This window comes from Primulina tabacum, chromosome 3 (assembly GCF_025594145.1).
Source record: "Primulina tabacum isolate GXHZ01 chromosome 3, ASM2559414v2, whole genome shotgun sequence".
NCBI classification, from domain to species: domain Eukaryota; kingdom Viridiplantae; phylum Streptophyta; class Magnoliopsida; order Lamiales; family Gesneriaceae; genus Primulina; species Primulina tabacum.
Genome location: NC_134552.1, coordinates 13,308,708 through 13,326,612, shown reverse-complemented (window position 1 = coordinate 13,326,612; position 17,905 = coordinate 13,308,708). Strand labels below are relative to the sequence as shown.

The following is a 17,905-nucleotide window of genomic DNA, read 5'->3' as shown; positions in this document are numbered from 1 at the left end:
TGTTCGAATTCTCCACCAAAGGAACATTGTTCCAAAGTATCCAATGCAAGAAATAACGCTCGCTTTTATCTTTAGTTCTTATGAGAGAATAAAATACACCATCTGAATCGATTGATTCATCACACATGTGTTAATTTATTTTAGCGTTCATTATCTTAATGGGTAATGTTTCAATTCTTAGTGGATTAGCATGTATATTTAACCCCAAAAAAAGGTTACAAAAGAGAGCAAATTTGAAAGAATTACCTTTTAGGCCTTTTGAAGCCAATCAAAACTGGTACATAAATGGCACCATAGACTGCTAGCCTATTCTTTGTTGAATGTTGTTGAATGCATTCTCAAAATTTCTGATGAATAAAGCTGATCCAATTGTGGCAAGCAGCACTGAATCACCTTCAGATTGTTTAAAATAAAATCAAACATTAATGTTGCCAAACCAACATGAACATTGAAACAATATGACTTGCGAATATCTGTCCACCAAATCTCAATGTTGATTCCAGAACAAACTGTCTGAGATAATAACGACTGATGTTCCCTTTTCAGATTAAAAAATAATATTTAATATCTCTCTGTATATTGTTAAAAATGCAATTTTTAATTTCGGCATTCAAATTTCAAAATTGAGCATAGTGATTGTATTTGTATATATTGCGAAGTGAAGTCATCATTTCTTTTCGTGAAAATTCTTTACGTCTATAGGGACGAAGATGAATTGTTGTAATAATAGTCTTTACCTCCTTGCATGTTATTAAAAAAGAACATTTGAAATTCAATTTTCAGGCCACTATCAAAGGGAGTCATGATTATGCATCAAGAAAAGAGAAACAAATGTGTAATTATCCCCACCTAATGTACTATAAAGCAACAAATGATTTTATCACGCTTTACTGAATAATTGTGATCAAAATTTCAGTTTAATTCTCCAATACAGATGGCAACACTCACCTGAGAAATTGCATGAACATAGAACAAGATTTTGTGCTTTCTGAGATTGAAGCCCTTTGTGCTAGACATTCTAATTGTTAATATTCCAACCGTCATCAAGAGTCCGATCGTGGCCCATAAAGAATTTCGTGAAAGGGCCATTTCATATGTTTTTTGAGGATTCATCACCTGCAGAAATAACTCAAAAAATGTTCCAAAACACAGGTGGAATTCCATGAGGTTCTTTGAACATATACAGAGGAATAGAGAAAAGGAAATGAGATATTGTTACTTGTTTAGTGATATTTTTGTGATGACTTGCTTCTCTGTGCGGTTCATAAGATGAGCATTCACCATAATTACAGAAGAGCCATACAAGTAAAGATTCTGATATAGAACATCTTTTGAAGTGTGTGCAATGTGAAGAGGTGGAAACAAGATAGGAAAACAAGAACAAAATATCAGTTTCTTTTGGGATTTTTCAGACGAATTTTTTAGAGTTGATGAGTGCAGTGCTTATTTCGTTTGATGTTGGTTAGGGTGATGAATTTTGAATACCTTTTTATGCAGCATGTGGAAAGAGTGTAATGATCTCTTCCCTTTGCCTTTTTCCCTATGAAAGATTTTCCTGCTTTTTGGCTTTCATTACTTTTGTTTCTTTTTCTTTGTTGTGAACTTTCTTACTTCAAACAAAATTATTCAATTCAATACAGTCTTCAACAAAATCTCACATCAGTCGTTTCTCTGTTTCGTACTAAAGGAAATTTAACATTTCTCGGCCGGTAATATACAAATCCTCACATTTTCTTTGAATAACTTGTGAAGGCACCTGCAAAGTGGCTAAATTCTATTGGACATTTGCAGATTTTTGGCATTCAAAATTCTCGTTTCTTAACCTATAAAAACCGAAGTAGGCAACATTCTGATAAATCCACCAGACAATCTGTAAATACCAAATCAGAGAGTCTCAGATTACCGATGAAAGCAAAAATGTTGCAGCCAATTCAAGAGAATTGTCCAACTAGCCAAAACTACTTGAACAAACTCAACCATACAAAAATTTATGCCGGTCAGATAAAAAAGATGTATGAAACTAGAAATTATGCCGATTTTGGATGCTTCCTTCCTGCAGATTACATAAATAAATTTGGCCTGGTTGCCTTGTACGTGGTCTTCAGCTTCCTGGTGGGTGGCCTGACCTTCCTAAACACCAACGGGAATTTAATCTTGGAGTCATGGAACTGTTTGGTGCTCTCCCTCTTGCAAAGCTTTGCTGGGATGGTGGCTGTCTTTATAATTTGAATACAATGATGGCGGACTCTGTGTCGGGATGCCATCTCAGTGTACATCTGCTCAACAGCTCCATTCAATGTTGTGTCGCGGTACTCTTTGTACATATTGTGATAACCAGTCCTGCTTTGGTATCGCAACCAAATTCCGTAGTTCTTGATTGTGGTTGGGTTCTTCTCAAAAATCTACTGGGAACAAATAACAAATTAGTGACCATCTCTGCATATGAATCTCAGTGTCGGAAAAAGTAACATGGAACACCTGAACATGAATCATGCTAGGTCAGAGAGAATCAAAGGGATATTTACCATTGAGTTGAGATAGAACACCAATGTAATAATCAAAATGAACCACATATAAATTATAAACAGTGAATATGCAAACCTTTCAACAATTAAGTAGTGAACGACAAACATGTTTCAGCCCGATAAATTAACAAGAAAAAGAAATATCGGATTTCATATATATGAAACCCTAGAAGCTCATCTTGTGAATAAAAAATGCCCACAAGACTCAATTACTTACAGCATGATAATTTCGTATGATAACAAATGGGAAAATTGCAATGATATTTATGTCATTCCATTTGTGCATGGTACATTATAATAGCGATAGAGCATAAACTACCACACCAGATGACAACATAAACTACCATTCTGAACTCCTCCAACGCAAAAAACAAGAAGCATAACAAAAACCAAAACAAGCAGCATAACAAGAGCTATGGAGAGAAAAAACAGAATGGAAGTTAAAGTTAACCAAGATAATGAATTTGCAGATACATATTCACATGAAAGAAATTGAGCTCTTCGCTTGGATTCTTTGAAGCATAGGCAAAGTTGAAACTTTAGAACCAAGAAGTGATTTTACAAATCTCCCAGAGACCAATGTCTTTAAAGCACGTTAAAGTAATTAAGCATGTAAAAATTTTAAATTAAATTTCTACAAACTATGTAAAACAAGATGGCATGTAACAAATATTTATAAGAATCAGCGAGGCACTATCCATAATGCATGTAAACCACAAGGTATAGAGATGAAAAGGTAACCCGAGACACAGCAAAAAACACCACTAAAACACATAGCGCAAGCAGCTGCACAGGGAACTCGATCAGAATATTCCAAAAAGACCAGAAAACTAGTCGAGCAGAGACCATACCTCGTTAATGGCGAGAACCTGACCGTTGCTCTTCTTCACCTTTTTAAGCTTTCTCAAAAAGTACCTACAAACATAAAAACTCGATCCATAATCCCCATTCTGTCGGATCAAAGGTACATATTTAGACAATCATATCAATCCAAACTGATAAAGAACAAGTTCTGGACAGAAATCCATTTTAATAAAATGATGGAATGGAATAATCGCCAAAACATACCAAAACTTGGACTTGGCGCGGACTTCGTTGGTGGCCCACAGCTTCATTCGATAGATCTTTGGGTGCTGCTCCGTCTCCGTCGGCAGAGCTCTCCCCACCACCTGGTATTGATGGAACTGCGCAGAGTACAACACAAAGACCCTATCAATCGAACTGATAGACAAAAAATAATTTCGAAATACAACAAGAAGGAAGAGAGCATCGGATGCATACCTTGTAAATCGCCATTTCCGATCAGATTTTCTCTCCTGCCCTTTCCCTCCCTCTCTGAACGATTTCGTTGATACGGCTCCGGAAACCCTAATTTATTGGGCCTTAAGGGTGGTAGTTTCGTTTAATGGGCTCACAATAAATCAATTGGACTGGCCCAAACATACTCTAACGAGTCTTATCCAATTACCCATTTTGAGTGTGACTGTAACTCAAATTTTGGTCTATTCAATCAATTAATTAATGAGGATATATTTGTGATATCATAATTTGTAGGACTGCCTCCAACTCCTGCAATATTCAACTATAACGTTCAAATCCACTCCGATGGTCCGAAGAAGATGTCAACGGAACCCCTTACGCCACTCCAACGTTCCGGCCACTGTCGGCAGCTCACCGGTCCCCGGACTTATACTCCATCATACACCACAATTAGCAGTCGACGGTGGCCGGACTTATACTCCATACACAACAATTAGTAGTACCACCAGTACTCCTATATACCATTCCTCTCCATTTGAAAGGAATCTAATTTTCTTGGGAGAAGATCCCCGGAATCCCCAAGTACGAAGATTCCCACAAGAAATCAACATCGACAAGGAGCCGCCACGAAAACGGATCCATTTCTCGTGGAATGTTCCAAGGACGAGGATCGTCTTGATCGTGTCGGAAAGAGCACAAACTCCGAGAATTTCATTACAAGGACTTTGAGCGACAGGTTCGGATTCATAAGCATGTATGGTTCCTGCAAGAGAGGCTGCGCGGTGTCGGAATCGGCCATTGTTTATCTGCCAAGATCAGCAGCCCGGCCTCATTATCTCTTCAACCGCCGCTCGAGATGATCAGGATCATTAAGGGTAATTAAATAATTTTTTAAGATTCCTTCTAACCATTTCAAACACCTTTGTTCAATCCGAATGTTCCAGCTAAAGAATATTTAAAGTTTGGTGATAATCCGAACAGATTTATGAGAAGCATTATGATAATGGCAGTAGCCACATGCCATATATTGTGGATCAAAGCATTACTTAAAGACCTCAGGGTTGGAAATGATGAACCACCAATGTTATTACGTGACAGTCACATTGTCAAATATTTTGTCCACTGAGATGCAGCAGATACTTTGGATAAAAAAATCGGATATTTTATTAATATATTCAGTTATAAAAACAGACTATTCACACAAAAGTCTATTTTAAAAATACTTAATAAATAGTAAAAGGTTAATTTACGTGGAATATCAGTCGTATCTATGCTATTTTATTAAGCTTGAGACATTGAGAGTAACTAATTTTGGTATCATGGTCTGTTTTAATAATTATATATATTAATAAAATGTTTAAATTTTATTGTAATTTATATGTAGTTCAGCGGATATAGTTATTATTTCTTAGGGTGTAGGTTATAGGTTCAATTATTATTGAGGTTATTTTTATATTCTTTTATTTTTCAATTTATTTTTTAATTTATATATCAAAATTACAGTGTAGTCCCTCGTTATTTCTTATAATTATATTTTAATCCTCATTTAAATATAAATCAAATGAATTATAAAAAAATATTATACAAGCACGCAACATGTGCGTCGGTGTACTAGTATATATTATTATTGCTAATAATAGTGGCAACGTTGTGTGTGTATATAAAAAAATTTACATATAAATTATATTTTAAAAAAAAATCAGAATTCAGCAATTGTTGTGTAGAAATGTAGATAAAAGAAAAATGTATTTGTGCGAATTGGGAGAATATTATAGTGTCGGAGAAGACGTATGTATAAGATTTGGTGGAGACGCTGAGTATAATTTTGTCGATTTTGTTCATTAATTTTATGTAACTAATATATTTTTTTAGGATAAAAATATAAAATAACTAACATATAATAAGATCATGTCAAAAATTTGTGTGAGACGACGGATCGTATTTTGTGATATGGAAGTCATCCATAAAAAGTTATTATTTTTTATTGTGAATATCGAAAGGTTAACTTATCACCCAAATAAATATTCATGAGACAGTCTCCCAAAAAACTTTTTCTAATATCATATGAAAAAACTTTGATTACGGTGCTCAAATTTTATAAAACCGTAAAGATAATAAAGATATTGCACAATCAGAAATTCAGTTCTTCTCCTTTTCAATTTCAGCATTTGAAATTATTAATCACATGCTCGATCTCTGTAGGTCATAGGCTGTGACGACTCTAGATTGAACACACGCACTCGTTGTGCGAGTGTGTGTGGATTTTGGACTGGAAGAGAAGCGTCACGCAAGTCCTCTCGTCCGATCGGAACCGTATTCCAGATGGCCGACGAACCTTTGCCCACCCGCTGGTCTTTTCCGGTACTTTGAGTATTTTGTCATCTGTTCTGTCTCATATTCGCATGCATTTTGGGTTTTGCTGTGTATGCACTTGTTTGTGTTGTACTGGCCATTGCAATTGCAATAGATCAAGGTAAAATCGGAGAAGCGCATCTTTTTGCAGTCCCTTTGTTTTCCCTTTTTCCGCCGTTTGTTGACTAATTTACTATACTGTGTATCGAGTATGATTGATAGGTTAATTCCCAATTGCATGTCCACTTTTTTGTTTTTTGTTTTTTGTTTTTTTTTTTTTTGTTGTTGTGGTTGTTGGATGTTTTTGTTGAAGCTTAACCTGTTAGATTTTGATGAAGAGAATCGGTGCTTATGTAGCGATTTTTTTTCCTGGGTGTGCGATTTAGGAATTTAAGTTATTTTATGATGTGAAGTTTGGGAGGAAGAGTGAAGCTCACACAAAAAATACGGCTGCAAATGGTCAAACTGTACCAAGCGGGAATAGTTTGAATGGGACATCACATGGAAATGGACATGTGAAGAACACGGCTGACTTGGCTATCTATGAACAGTTTCAGAACCAGGTACTATGCTCTGGATTTAGGGAGATGTGGACTTGTGAGTTTTCATTTTTTCAAAAGCTTGATTGTTTTGACATGTTTCAAGTTACTGTGGTAAAGGATCGGGTGAATTCACTGCAGTCAGATGGAGCCCCATCCATTGGAGTCTATGAAAAGCCGTACGATCTTCCTTTCCTTTCTGTAGAATCTGTAAAATTGTATATTTGAATTTTAATTAGTTGCTGAGATTGAAAAAGTTGCTGTGTGGTAGCATAAGATCAGCTTGAGTTAAGTTTTTTGCCTGCAATTGGTGATGAAGTTTGATGTAAAAAAAGTTTGTACTTTCTATGAACATATAGCCATTATAGTATTGTACAATAATATCCTTCCACGTCTCATCCTATCTGCAGCTCATGAATTCTGTTTAGATCATTGAAATTAATTCATTGGAAAGTCCTCTACTGTTCTGGGCATCTACTAACCATCTGTGTCCTTGTTACAGGCAAAGATCTTTGCTTCCTCCATTTGAGTCGGCAGAAGTGCGTGCTTTGGCAGAGAGCTTATGCAGGCAAATAAAGACACTATTGGCTACATGAATTATGAAGCTCTCATTTTTTTCCAATGGATGCTATCGGTTTAACTTCCTCAACTTGTGTCACTTCTGATAAATCTTCGGTATTTACTTATCTTTTGCTTTGCAGGGACATCATTCGTGGAAGTCCAGATGTTAAATGGGAAAGCATAAAAGGGTTAGAGAATGCCAAGCGCCTACTCAAAGAAGCCATTGTTATGCCAATAAAATATCCCAAGTAAGTTCTATAAATGTAAATTTGATTTTCTAGACTCCTTCAAATTTCCGTTTCAACCTTTTTACAGGTACTTCACTGGTCTCCTTACGCCGTGGAAAGGCATTCTACTTTTTGGCCCCTCAGGAACTGGGAAGGTTCTTTTGTCTACATTACCTCTGCTGTTATATTTTTGTGCTTTCCGCTTTCCAATAAAATTGAAATATACTATATTTTTAACTGCTGCCATTTTTTAACTGGAAACATTTGTGTTAACGCTTGAAAATTATTTTCTGTTAAAATAGTTTAATGCATTTGGATGTAGAAGTTGATAAGATGCCTACAAGAGTTATTCGTTCACGCATAGTTGTAAAAGGCACATGCCTGGCACTTTCTGGAGCCACCAGGTGACTCTGTTGTGGGTGGGTATGCACCGATATGCAGCGGGAAATTGTTTTTTGTTTTTTTATTTTATTGAGAGAATTCTTGCTCTTATTCCTCGAGTATTCGAAAATTACGTGTATAGAGATAGGTTGTTGTCTTGTAGGCCATAAACTAGGATCTAAATTAATCAACTTGACAAATTAATGGAGAAAATTCCTACAGTAACTAGGGTAAGGAAGAAAAATAAAAGTATCTGCCAGTAATGGCATATTCCCTTGTACTAAAAATTAATTTCAATAATCTAGATGAGAAAATAAATGTAAAGAAGAGATTTGCCAACAATGACAGATTCCCTTAAATACTGCATACTAAAAATTATATATATTTTTACCATATTTTTCTAAATAATCAATAATAGCATTTTTGTTATATAATAATAATAGATAAAAAAATTTCCCAGTAATATAATTTGCACAACTTAAATACCTAATTATTTTAATTTAATAGTAGCACTTTTGCCATATAATAATAGTATATATATATATTTTTCTAAAAAATTAATTGATAGTGTATCTTGCTTCGATAAGACGCACATCTCGTCTTGCGCCTCAGGCTCCGGGACCTTTTGCACCTTAGTGCGCCTTGCACCCGTTGCAACTATGCGTACATGGATATAAACGTTAATCACACAACTTATGTATGATTTATGGCATAGATTAAGTAAAAGATTAATGAAATTTGATGATATTTTATTGATTTGTCATATCTGTTTTAAAATCTTTAAACCCACAGACTATGCTGGCTAAAGCTGTTGCAACTGAGTGCAAGACCACATTTTTCAACATTTCTGCATCGTCGATTGTCAGTAAATGGCGGGGTATGATGTTGTGGTGTCCCAATTTTTTCTGTATTCGAATCCACTAACCTTGTTGCTCTTTGTGCTTTGTAGTGACTGCTAAAATAAATCATGTTACTTCTATGTTCTTGCTTGTTTTACCTTTTCTTTCCTTTTCCATTACAAGTTGTAGTTCAGTCAGGAATGCCTAGTACCATGTGGTTAATACGAATGATATATATTTGATCTCCGCCCCTTCCCCGGAATCATGAGGATTGTATTTGTTAGACTGTTGAGATAGTTCATTCTGGTCCTTGAACTCATTGTACTCCACATCTTGAAAATGAGTAACAACACACAGTTATGTTATTTTATTAGATAAGATGGTCCTACTAGAATTGGCATCCATTCTTTTGAGGATTGTATTGCATTACCGGTTGCAGGTGATTCGGAAAAGCTTGTTAGAGTACTGTTTGACCTAGCTAGGCATCATGCACCCTCAACTATATTTCTTGATGAAATTGATGCCATTATCGGCCAACGAGGTGAAGGTCGCAGTGAACATGAAGCAAGCAGGCGTTTGAAAACGGAATTACTTATACAGGTTACAAATTGGTGCTGATAGATGTTAGAATTTCACGATGAAGTTTCTAAAAAATGCCACTTTGTTGTTAGTTAACATTTGTCGACCCATAAGGAATGTTAAAGAAAATATGTTTCTACCTCCCACTTATTTTTTCTTTGATATTCGAGTTAATTTTAACCTTTGTCATCTCCTAGGACGTGGGATTATAATGTGAGTTGAAAAACGAGGAGTCAAAAATAGGGACTCGACATCATTGATCTCTAAAGTTTATCTATGCCAATACAAGTGCAAAAGAGGTCTTAAAGTTACACTGATCACTGTTCATTTCTAAAATATTAGTTGAAATTCAAACGACACCGAAAATTATCTCTTCAATTGCATTAAAGAAGAATCCATGGAACATTTATGTTTTTCAAGTCACATCTACGCATTTGGTTTACCTAAGCCGATTCTTGAAGGAAACATTTCATGACCTTTGAGGATTACTATTCACAAGCCTCTGCTGAATATGTTGTGCTATTTATTCAAAATGGTCATTTCTAGCATATGCCTTGACTTTTTTTCATGTTGGCTGTTGGCTGTAAACCATATACTGGTGTTGGTCTATCTAAGATGCTCCATCCTGCATTAAGCTGTTCTTTAGCGAACACTAAGAAGGTCACTTAAACTGCAGATGGATGGGTTGATGCAAACTGACGAACTTGTTTTTGTTTTGGCGGCTACTAACCTCCCCTGGGAACTAGACGGAGCAATGCTTAGGCGTCTTGAGAAGCGGGTATGTTGTCAAATGGGCCTATGACACATCATTTGACCCGTTTTTATAGGTGAAAGAAAATATATGTGAATTGAGATTGATTTCTAATCTGCCTTGCTTCTTTTTTTCTTTTTTTTTGCCTCTTTTACCATTTTAGAGAAAATAAGATGCATGCCGGCACAGATCATTTGACCCGTTTTTATAGGTGAAAGAAAATATATGTGAATTGAGATTGATTTCTAAGCTGCCTTGCTTCTTTTTGTCTTTTTTTTTGCCTCTTTTACCATTTTAGAGAAAATAAGATGCATGCCGGCACAGACAAATCCTAGACTCTCATCAGCCACTACTTAATTTCAAGTTTGCATCTATCTTGCACTGAATCTAAAATTACAGCATTCCGGAATTGCATGAAGACGTGTGTGAATGCTTTATAGGATTTAATGTGCAATGACTATTTTTTGTGTTGTGGAAAGAAAAGAAGTGGCAAATGACAGGGATTGATAACTTATTTTCTCATGTGATTCAGATATTGGTACCTCTTCCAGAACGAGAAGCGAGAAGAGCTATGTTTGAGGGATTATTGCCTTTAAAGTCTGAGGGGGAGGAACTGCCTTACGATTTAATGGTGGATAGATCTGAAGGTTTTTCAGGTTCAGATATTCGTATATTTTGCAAAGAGGCTGCAATGCAACCAGTGCGGCGTGTAATGGCATATCTTGAGGAGAAACAAGAGTTGGTGCCTGAGGACGGTATGCCTTGCTATCTTCTATTAGGAGACTCGGTAGAATTCAAGTTAAAAAGCAATGCAGAAAAGAGAAGTGTGAAAAATCTACCGACACATTAAAATTTATATTTCTTTATCTTCAGTCTATATTAGAGAGATTAACCTTTTGATAGTATTTTAGTTTAAGCTGGATCATCGTGCTTCATAAAAGTTTCATCCAGAAAATAGAACTGCTTGTTGGATTTCAATGTTGGAAAAGTCAAGATTTGCGATCCCACTTTTTTGAGGAAAATTTTTTCAAGTCGGGCAATATGTTGGATATTTTATACATTTTGACAAAGAAGATAAAACATCAGGGTTTGTGTTTGAGAACCTTCTAACTGTAGACCAATTGTAGTTTTTCAATGACACGATGAGTTTCGTGTCAAAATTTATGGACTTTAATTTGTGGTTCGTGTCCTACATGCTGATAGTAATTTTTTTCTCCCCTTTAGCTTATGTAAATTTAGTTATATGTTATGAACTTAATATGTTTGAAACATCAAGGAAACACACATGACATAAGTTTCTCATTTGTATGCAGAGTTGCCAAATGTTGGACCAATTACACATGAAGATATTGAGGTGGCTTTGAAGAACTCTAGACCTTCGGCTCATCTCCATGCGCATCGTTATGAAAAATTCAACGAAGACTATGGCAGCCACATACTCCAATGAAGGCGCCTTGTGTTTCACCTTCAACCATCTACTTCTTTTGCTCTATTGTTTGATTTTATTTTATTTGTTGGCTTTCTCTGTTTGATGGATAACTCTGCTCTGTAAGATTGTATTGATCCCATGTGTCTTATCCGGCAAGACTTGAAAGCACAAGGTAAACTCTCGTGGGAAAAAAATATCAAAGCAAAACAAACTAGACTCGATTTTATGCATAAAAATCTGGTTTGTTTTGTGTACACAGAGGGTTGAATTTACTCTAATCAAAGGGACATTAAATCTCGTGAAAATCTCTCAATGTAATGCTCAAGTATTGCAGCATTTTTGTGTGCTGAAAGACTGAAGACTGTATTTCATAAACTTATTCTTCTTCTGAACCTGGTCGATTGCAAGTTGCTGTTCTTTAACGATGATTTCTGATATTTGAAGGTTAACCAACACTGCCCGCTAATTTTGAAGAAATTACATGGGCAACTCTCAATTCTGCCACCAGGGCCATATTTTTTAAACAGCCTGATTAAGTGATGATAAAACACAATGGAGAACAATAATTAATACCAGTAAAAGATGCATATGCATTACATGTGCTATTATTATTTTTAATTTGATTAAATAAAATTAAATAATTAACACGAAATTATTTTCGATTTAGAAAAGTTGTTCGATTTAAAAGGAAAATTTTGTTTTGATTTTTTTATATTTAAAATATGGAGTGATTTGAAAAGGTTTTTAGTAGAGTAAGAATGGTAATTATGGAATTAAATATTTTGGTGTCCCCAAATGTAGTTATTCTAAGGCCCTCACACTTAATATAATAGTATAGATTAATGTCCCTTCCCAAGCGGTACATGTTCACATATTAAAAAATTTTGAAGTTAAATATTTTTCGTGAATCCGAGAGATTGTATTAAAATTTAAAATATTTTTTAATAATAAAAATTTATTTTTTATGTTATGAAATATATGATTATTTAATTTAAAAATAAAAAAGTATAGATTATTATTTGTATTATGATATTGTGGACAGATAATAAAATAAGTTTGATGACATTTTAATTAAACAAAAAAAAGGAATGTTTTGAATTTTTAGAAGAAGGGTATTTTGGTTTATAAAAAAAATGACCATAACATCAAAAATGAGTTCTTTTAAATTTCTCAGACTCAATAACAAGATAATAATATAAATAAATTATATATATATGTATAAACACACACAAAGATGAGGCCCTAGTCACGTGGCCGACTCACGCACGTGCTTATTTTGACTTTATATTTTGCAAACGTTTCTTGTATTTTAGTTTGTCGTCCGTGTATGTTTCGTGTTTGAACAAATAAGTATCTGCCTGCATATATAAATACTTTATTTTACAAGATTTTCTTTTCCTTTCAAATCAAAACCTTTTTCAAGCTGAGTGAGTTGAATACAATCAAGAAATGAAGAGAACCTGCAACGATAAGCTGGACCTTCGGCTTGCTACTCCTACGATAGGCGGAGCTGGGGAGGAGGAGGTGGAGGAGGAGGCAACTGTATTCTGCAATGGAAGAGTTGCTACCTGTGATGTTACAGAGCTTCAGGCTCGGGCCATCATCATGCTTGCAAGACGAGAACTTGATCGAGAGACGAAACTTGGCTCAACCGCGATTACTGGTGTTTCCATGAAGAGATCGTTGCAGAGGTTTATTCAAAAGAGAGAGACAAGATCTCAATCAGCATCCCCTTATTCTCGTTAGCATATATTACAATCACAAACAATAAATAAATACCAAATTAATATATATATACATACATATAGTTTTTCGGGTTACTTATTCGATAAAATTAGTTCCAGTTCTTGAAATTGTTTATATATATATATGTGTGTGTGTGTGTGTGTTGATTTGACTTTTTGTTGAATCTGATATTAATTTGTGAAATTATAGATTTTTACGGTATATAAATTGTTCATGTAGCCAAAAATTGTGATTATCTGAATTACTCTGCTGGTTCGTAAACGGTCCAAGTAGCTGGTGAAGAGAAATCTTTGTGGGTTGTCACCTGCGTCACAAACAAACATCATAGGCGCCGAGGTTTGGCCGGCGTAGACACTCTGACGCTCAAGTCAGAAAATAATTCAAAGATATTAATTGGAGAATACAGTGGACTTGAGCTTTTATAATTAATAATTGTAGGCTTGGACTTTTATAATTAATTTGGGCCTGAGTAATAATAAATTGAATAATTAAATTGAGTCATTACCCATCAAATTGAATACTGTAAAAATGGAGAAGAGGATTAAGAAAAAAGTTGAAGAAAGGTAGGACTGATGACGAAAGTGCCATGGGATTGCTCGAGATTGAGAATTTTGGTAGGAATGAGGTGGGTGAGCATGAGCAAAGATCTCAGATCAAAGATATTACTGAAATGAATAGGATCATAGATGAAACGAAAAAAACAAGGCAAATAAAGTAGTGAAAGATGCTGAAGTGGTTCATGACATGGAGAAGGAGTCAAGTCATGGACAAATATTGATTGGTGTTTATTGTGAAGATGGCAGTAAGTGGGGATGAAAGGAACCAGGAAAAAAGAAAGAATAGAAAGAGTAAACTTGAGGCATGTGATTTGCCAATATATGAGGTTGGGAAAATTGAGACAAATGAGGTTCTAACAAAGTCGGTGGAAGAAAAAGTTTCCAAACTGAAAAGTGTCAAAGTAGCTAAGAAAGAGAGGAAGAAACAAAAGTATATGGAAATCCTAATAGAGAATACTGAAAACCGAGAAAAGGCTGGACATTTGGTGATAATATTGAAGTTAGTGTTACTGAGACGGTAAAGTCGTAAAGAGGAAGAAAAGGAAGAAAAAGAACAAGACAAATGATATTGAAGTAGAAGAGGCAAATAACGGTAAGAATAATAAGGCCAAACTAGTGGTTAATTATTCAGATTATCCTATGCCTTCCAAAAGTGATGAGAAGGTGAGTTTTTCTGGTGAGATTGAGGTTTTCCCTCTTCCTGATGATTCCTGCAGTATCAAGACAAAATATGATGACGATAATCTGGTGCCGAGGTTAGCGGTTCACTCCGGAGGAAAACGAGATTGTCAAAGAGGCTGTTTATCGTATCATACAGGATCGTGATTTGGGCGAAGAATATGGTTTGGACATGGTTTAGAATTGTAAAAATCACTCTAAGTTGAGAGGTTGTTGGAAAGAGAGAGGGGCTGCCATACCCTGTAGACCATATACCGCTGTCTATTATCGTGCTCAAGTTATATTCCGAAGGTCAAGCCAGAAATGGACTCAAGAAGAGTATGATATGATTCTGAATTACCGGGAGCTGCATGGGAACGAGTGGAAGGCACTGGCTGATGAACTTGGCAAACTTAGGTGGCATGTTAAGGATACTTGGCGTAGGATAAAACCGTGCAACATGAATAAAGGGCAATGGACACGGAATGAGTCTCGGAACCTTTTTGATCTGGTAAACACCGATTTGCAACATAAACTCTCCGAAGAGATCAAAACTTGAGATATAAGTTGCGGGATATATAGCAACTGTTGGACAGCAATTAGCGATAAATAATCCTAGCGATTATCACTGCCCGGATTCAAGTAATTTCAAATAGCTAGCAAGTATTATTATTTAAACAGCTTGTGAAGACGACTAATGTCAGACTTCTAGAACGCAATTTCAGAAGTAATTTCAAATACCAAGTATTTAAATCGTCGCAATATTTCAAATAGCTTGTGAAGACGACTAATGTCAGAAGTAATTTCAGATTTTAAACAACTTATGAAGACTACTAATGTCAGAAGTAATTTCAAACAACAAGTATTTAAACTGTCGCAATATGATAGCTAAAACCGTTGTCGTTGAACGCACGATCCGTTGCAACAATTTTAAATGACCTAACGACAACGGATTATCCGTTGTCAGATAATCCGTTGTCGTTTAGCGTTTTTGTTGTAATGTCTCTTTGTAAAGTTTTGTTGTTTTTGCAAGTATAGATATAGCTCTTCAATTCCTTTGATTCGTTCCACTGCGCTAAAAGCATTAAGAGCTGGCAAAGTGGGGAAAAATGTGATGAAATGTTGGGGTTCAAAACTTGAAGACTTGGAGTATTATTATATGATTAGCCGAAATTTTAATGGAGGCTATATTTTCAAAAATGGACGCAAATGTTTGGTATGATTTGCTGCAGATTGACCTTTTTTTCTTCTTGCAGACCAAACGTAAAATGTGTACAGCAAAGACACACTTTGAGTTGGTGGTTTGAAATCTACCAGCTTTAATATTTTAATATTTGCGGGTGCGTTTTCTTTTCAATTAGGGTTCACATTAATTTCACGAATATTCATTCCAACACGTGAAGAAAGCTAACCCCATTAAGCACAATTGCTTATTTTTAATTCAAATGGATTATATTTTTAATCCCATGCAGGACCAATAATGCTCTCATATTCCTCAATTACTTTTCCTATTTTGGTCCTGAGGATATCAGTAATATCATATTACATTTTTAAAAAAAAAATTAATCCACCTGTATCACGCATAGTTTTATTTTATGTAAACCCAATGTTTAGTACCGTGTCTAATTCGAATAACATATTGTTTATGAGTATTTATCAATCTAAATATATATATAAAACACAAAAAATGAAAATATATTATGACAATAAATCATATATATTCACTTATTCATATGACACTTTCAATCCGCGTGATTATAACATAATGACAGCTCTCTCAAATTAGAAAATATATTTTTCATCCAAATATAATTCTCAATGAAAAAATAATAAAAATAACATAATAGTGAATTTTATCGAAACCAAAATCACGATGTACATAAATGGAGTAAACATAGAAAAATATTGTCAAATAAAATTCTATTAATTAACTAAGTTATCATAATAATGTTAAAATAAAACCACTAAATATTTATTAAATTAAATATCAATTGTGATTTTGCTAAATAAAGTAGATATATAAATAACATACAAAATTTTGTGAGACGGCTCACGTGTCATTTTGTGAGACGAATCTCTTATTTGATTCACTAATGAAAAAATATTATTTTGTATGACAAAAATATTAATTATTATTGTAAATACGGGTAGAGTTGACCCATATCACGGAAAACACACTAGGAACATTGATCCTAAATTTGCAAACGCGTGTAGACACATTATGATTTAAATTTTCTATGCATATAATATTTCCAACAATGTTAAATAAAAATAATAAGCACAAAAACATCCGCAAACATTAAAAAATATATATAAGAAAAAAATAGTGTCACAAAAACAAAATGACATATTTAAATTAAAAAAATATGATACTTCTCAGTTCATATTTAAAAATCAACTTGTTATAAAAGTGATGTATTTATATGTAAAATAAAAGAAAAGATAAGATAAAAACATTAAATATTCATTAGCAACCATGAAAAAATCAACTCATTTTAGCAACTAATTTTAGTGGCAACAAAGAAAAATCATTGGTAAATTGATGAATTCAATATGCATTAATTCACAATTAGAAGTCATATATTTATATGTATGTTAGATATATATATATATATATATATATCTATAATTTTTAATTTTCGTCTCTTTCTCTCTCCCTAATTTTTCTGGCTCAGTCTCTCATTCTATACAGGAGTAGATCTCTTGTGGGACAACCTCACAAATCTTTATCCGTGAGACGGGTCAATCCTACCGATATTCACAATAAAAAGTTCTTAGCATAAAAGGTAATAATTTTTCATGGATGACCCGAATAAGATATATGTCTCACAAAATACGACTCGTGAAACTGTCTCACACAAGTTTTTGTCTCTATACAGATTATTTAATGCTCGGACTGTTTATATATATGTTTATATTATTTTCCTTTCCTTTTCAAATTATTGTATACGATTAAAAAATTATAATAATAAAATATTTATGTTCGTGATTAGTAATTATTATAATGTTTAAAATGTGTGATAATGTTCTTGTGAATGTATAATATAGAAAAGCTGAAAAGGAATTTAAAATTTTAAAACGAAAAAGGGTGAGGTGGTGGCATCTCAAATTCTCTGTGTACTTAATCAATTAAAAATAATTAACAATAATAATAATAATATACCTTGACTGTCCTTGAGGCCCTCTCGTGTAAAATAGTCACGTGGTCGACCCTCGCACGTGCCACACTGAATGCGGGCGGACCCGAAATCATGTTACACGTGCTTATTTAACTTGATACTTCTTCGCGCACGTTTCTTCTTTGCTTGTGGGACGGACTGACTCGGTCTGTGGTGTGTCTCGTGTCTGAACGAAACGATGCCGTTTTGGACTCCTCCTCCCCCGCGCAAAATATCTGCATATATAATACTATATTTTACAACCCCTTTTTTCTCATTTTCAAATCAAACCTTTTGTCTCTCTCTCTCTATATATATACATACGTATATTCCATTGAAAACAT

General features: G+C 34.4%; 2 protein-coding genes across 3 annotated transcripts; one reads left to right on the top strand and one right to left on the bottom strand.

Moving 5' to 3' along the window:
* Positions 1 to 1,838: 1,838 nt before the first annotated feature.
* Positions 1,839 to 3,964, bottom strand: LOC142540553 (large ribosomal subunit protein eL20y-like). Its single transcript, XM_075646804.1, has 4 exons — positions 3,807 to 3,964; positions 3,594 to 3,709; positions 3,377 to 3,440; positions 1,839 to 2,402 (listed from the first exon to the last, which is right to left on the bottom strand). Exons 1-4 carry the CDS (start codon positions 3,819 to 3,821, stop codon positions 2,061 to 2,063), a joined length of 537 nt encoding a protein of 178 aa, XP_075502919.1. The 5' UTR covers positions 3,822 to 3,964; the 3' UTR covers positions 1,839 to 2,060.
* Positions 3,965 to 5,890: 1,926 nt separating this feature from the next.
* LOC142540552 (uncharacterized) lies at positions 5,891 to 11,739 on the top strand. Of its 2 annotated transcripts, none has more exons than XM_075646802.1 (11): positions 5,891 to 6,146; positions 6,551 to 6,700; positions 6,797 to 6,855; positions 7,179 to 7,244; positions 7,378 to 7,485; positions 7,553 to 7,619; positions 8,638 to 8,722; positions 9,124 to 9,284; positions 9,940 to 10,041; positions 10,547 to 10,769; positions 11,328 to 11,738. In XM_075646802.1, the coding sequence occupies exons 1-11, from the start codon at positions 6,108 to 6,110 to the stop codon at positions 11,459 to 11,461; spliced, it is 1,194 nt and encodes a 397-aa protein (XP_075502917.1). In that variant the 5' UTR covers positions 5,891 to 6,107; the 3' UTR covers positions 11,462 to 11,738. The 2 variants fall into 2 exon arrangements, with proteins under 2 accessions (XP_075502917.1, XP_075502918.1); XM_075646803.1 differs by having other exon boundaries at positions 5,988 to 6,146; positions 6,524 to 6,700; positions 11,328 to 11,739.
* Positions 11,740 to 17,905: the final 6,166 nt, after the last annotated feature.

Coding starts and splice junctions, on each gene's coding strand:
- LOC142540552 (XM_075646803.1), top strand. CDS start 6,108: ATGGCCGACGAACCTTTGCCCACCCGCTGGTCTTTTCCG. Junction 6,701..6,796: donor ATGAACAGTTTCAGAACCAG/GTACTATGCTCT, acceptor ACTGTGGTAAAG/GATCGGGTGAATTCACTGCA. Junction 10,042..10,546: donor TTAGGCGTCTTGAGAAGCGG/GTATGTTGTCAA, acceptor CATGTGATTCAG/ATATTGGTACCTCTTCCAGA.
- LOC142540553 (XM_075646804.1), bottom strand. Junction 3,441..3,593: donor CGCGCCAAGTCCAAGTTTTG/GTATGTTTTGGC, acceptor TTATGTTTGTAG/GTACTTTTTGAGAAAGCTTA. Junction 2,403..3,376: donor AGGTTCTCGCCATTAACGAG/GTATGGTCTCTG, acceptor TGTTCCCAGTAG/ATTTTTGAGAAGAACCCAAC.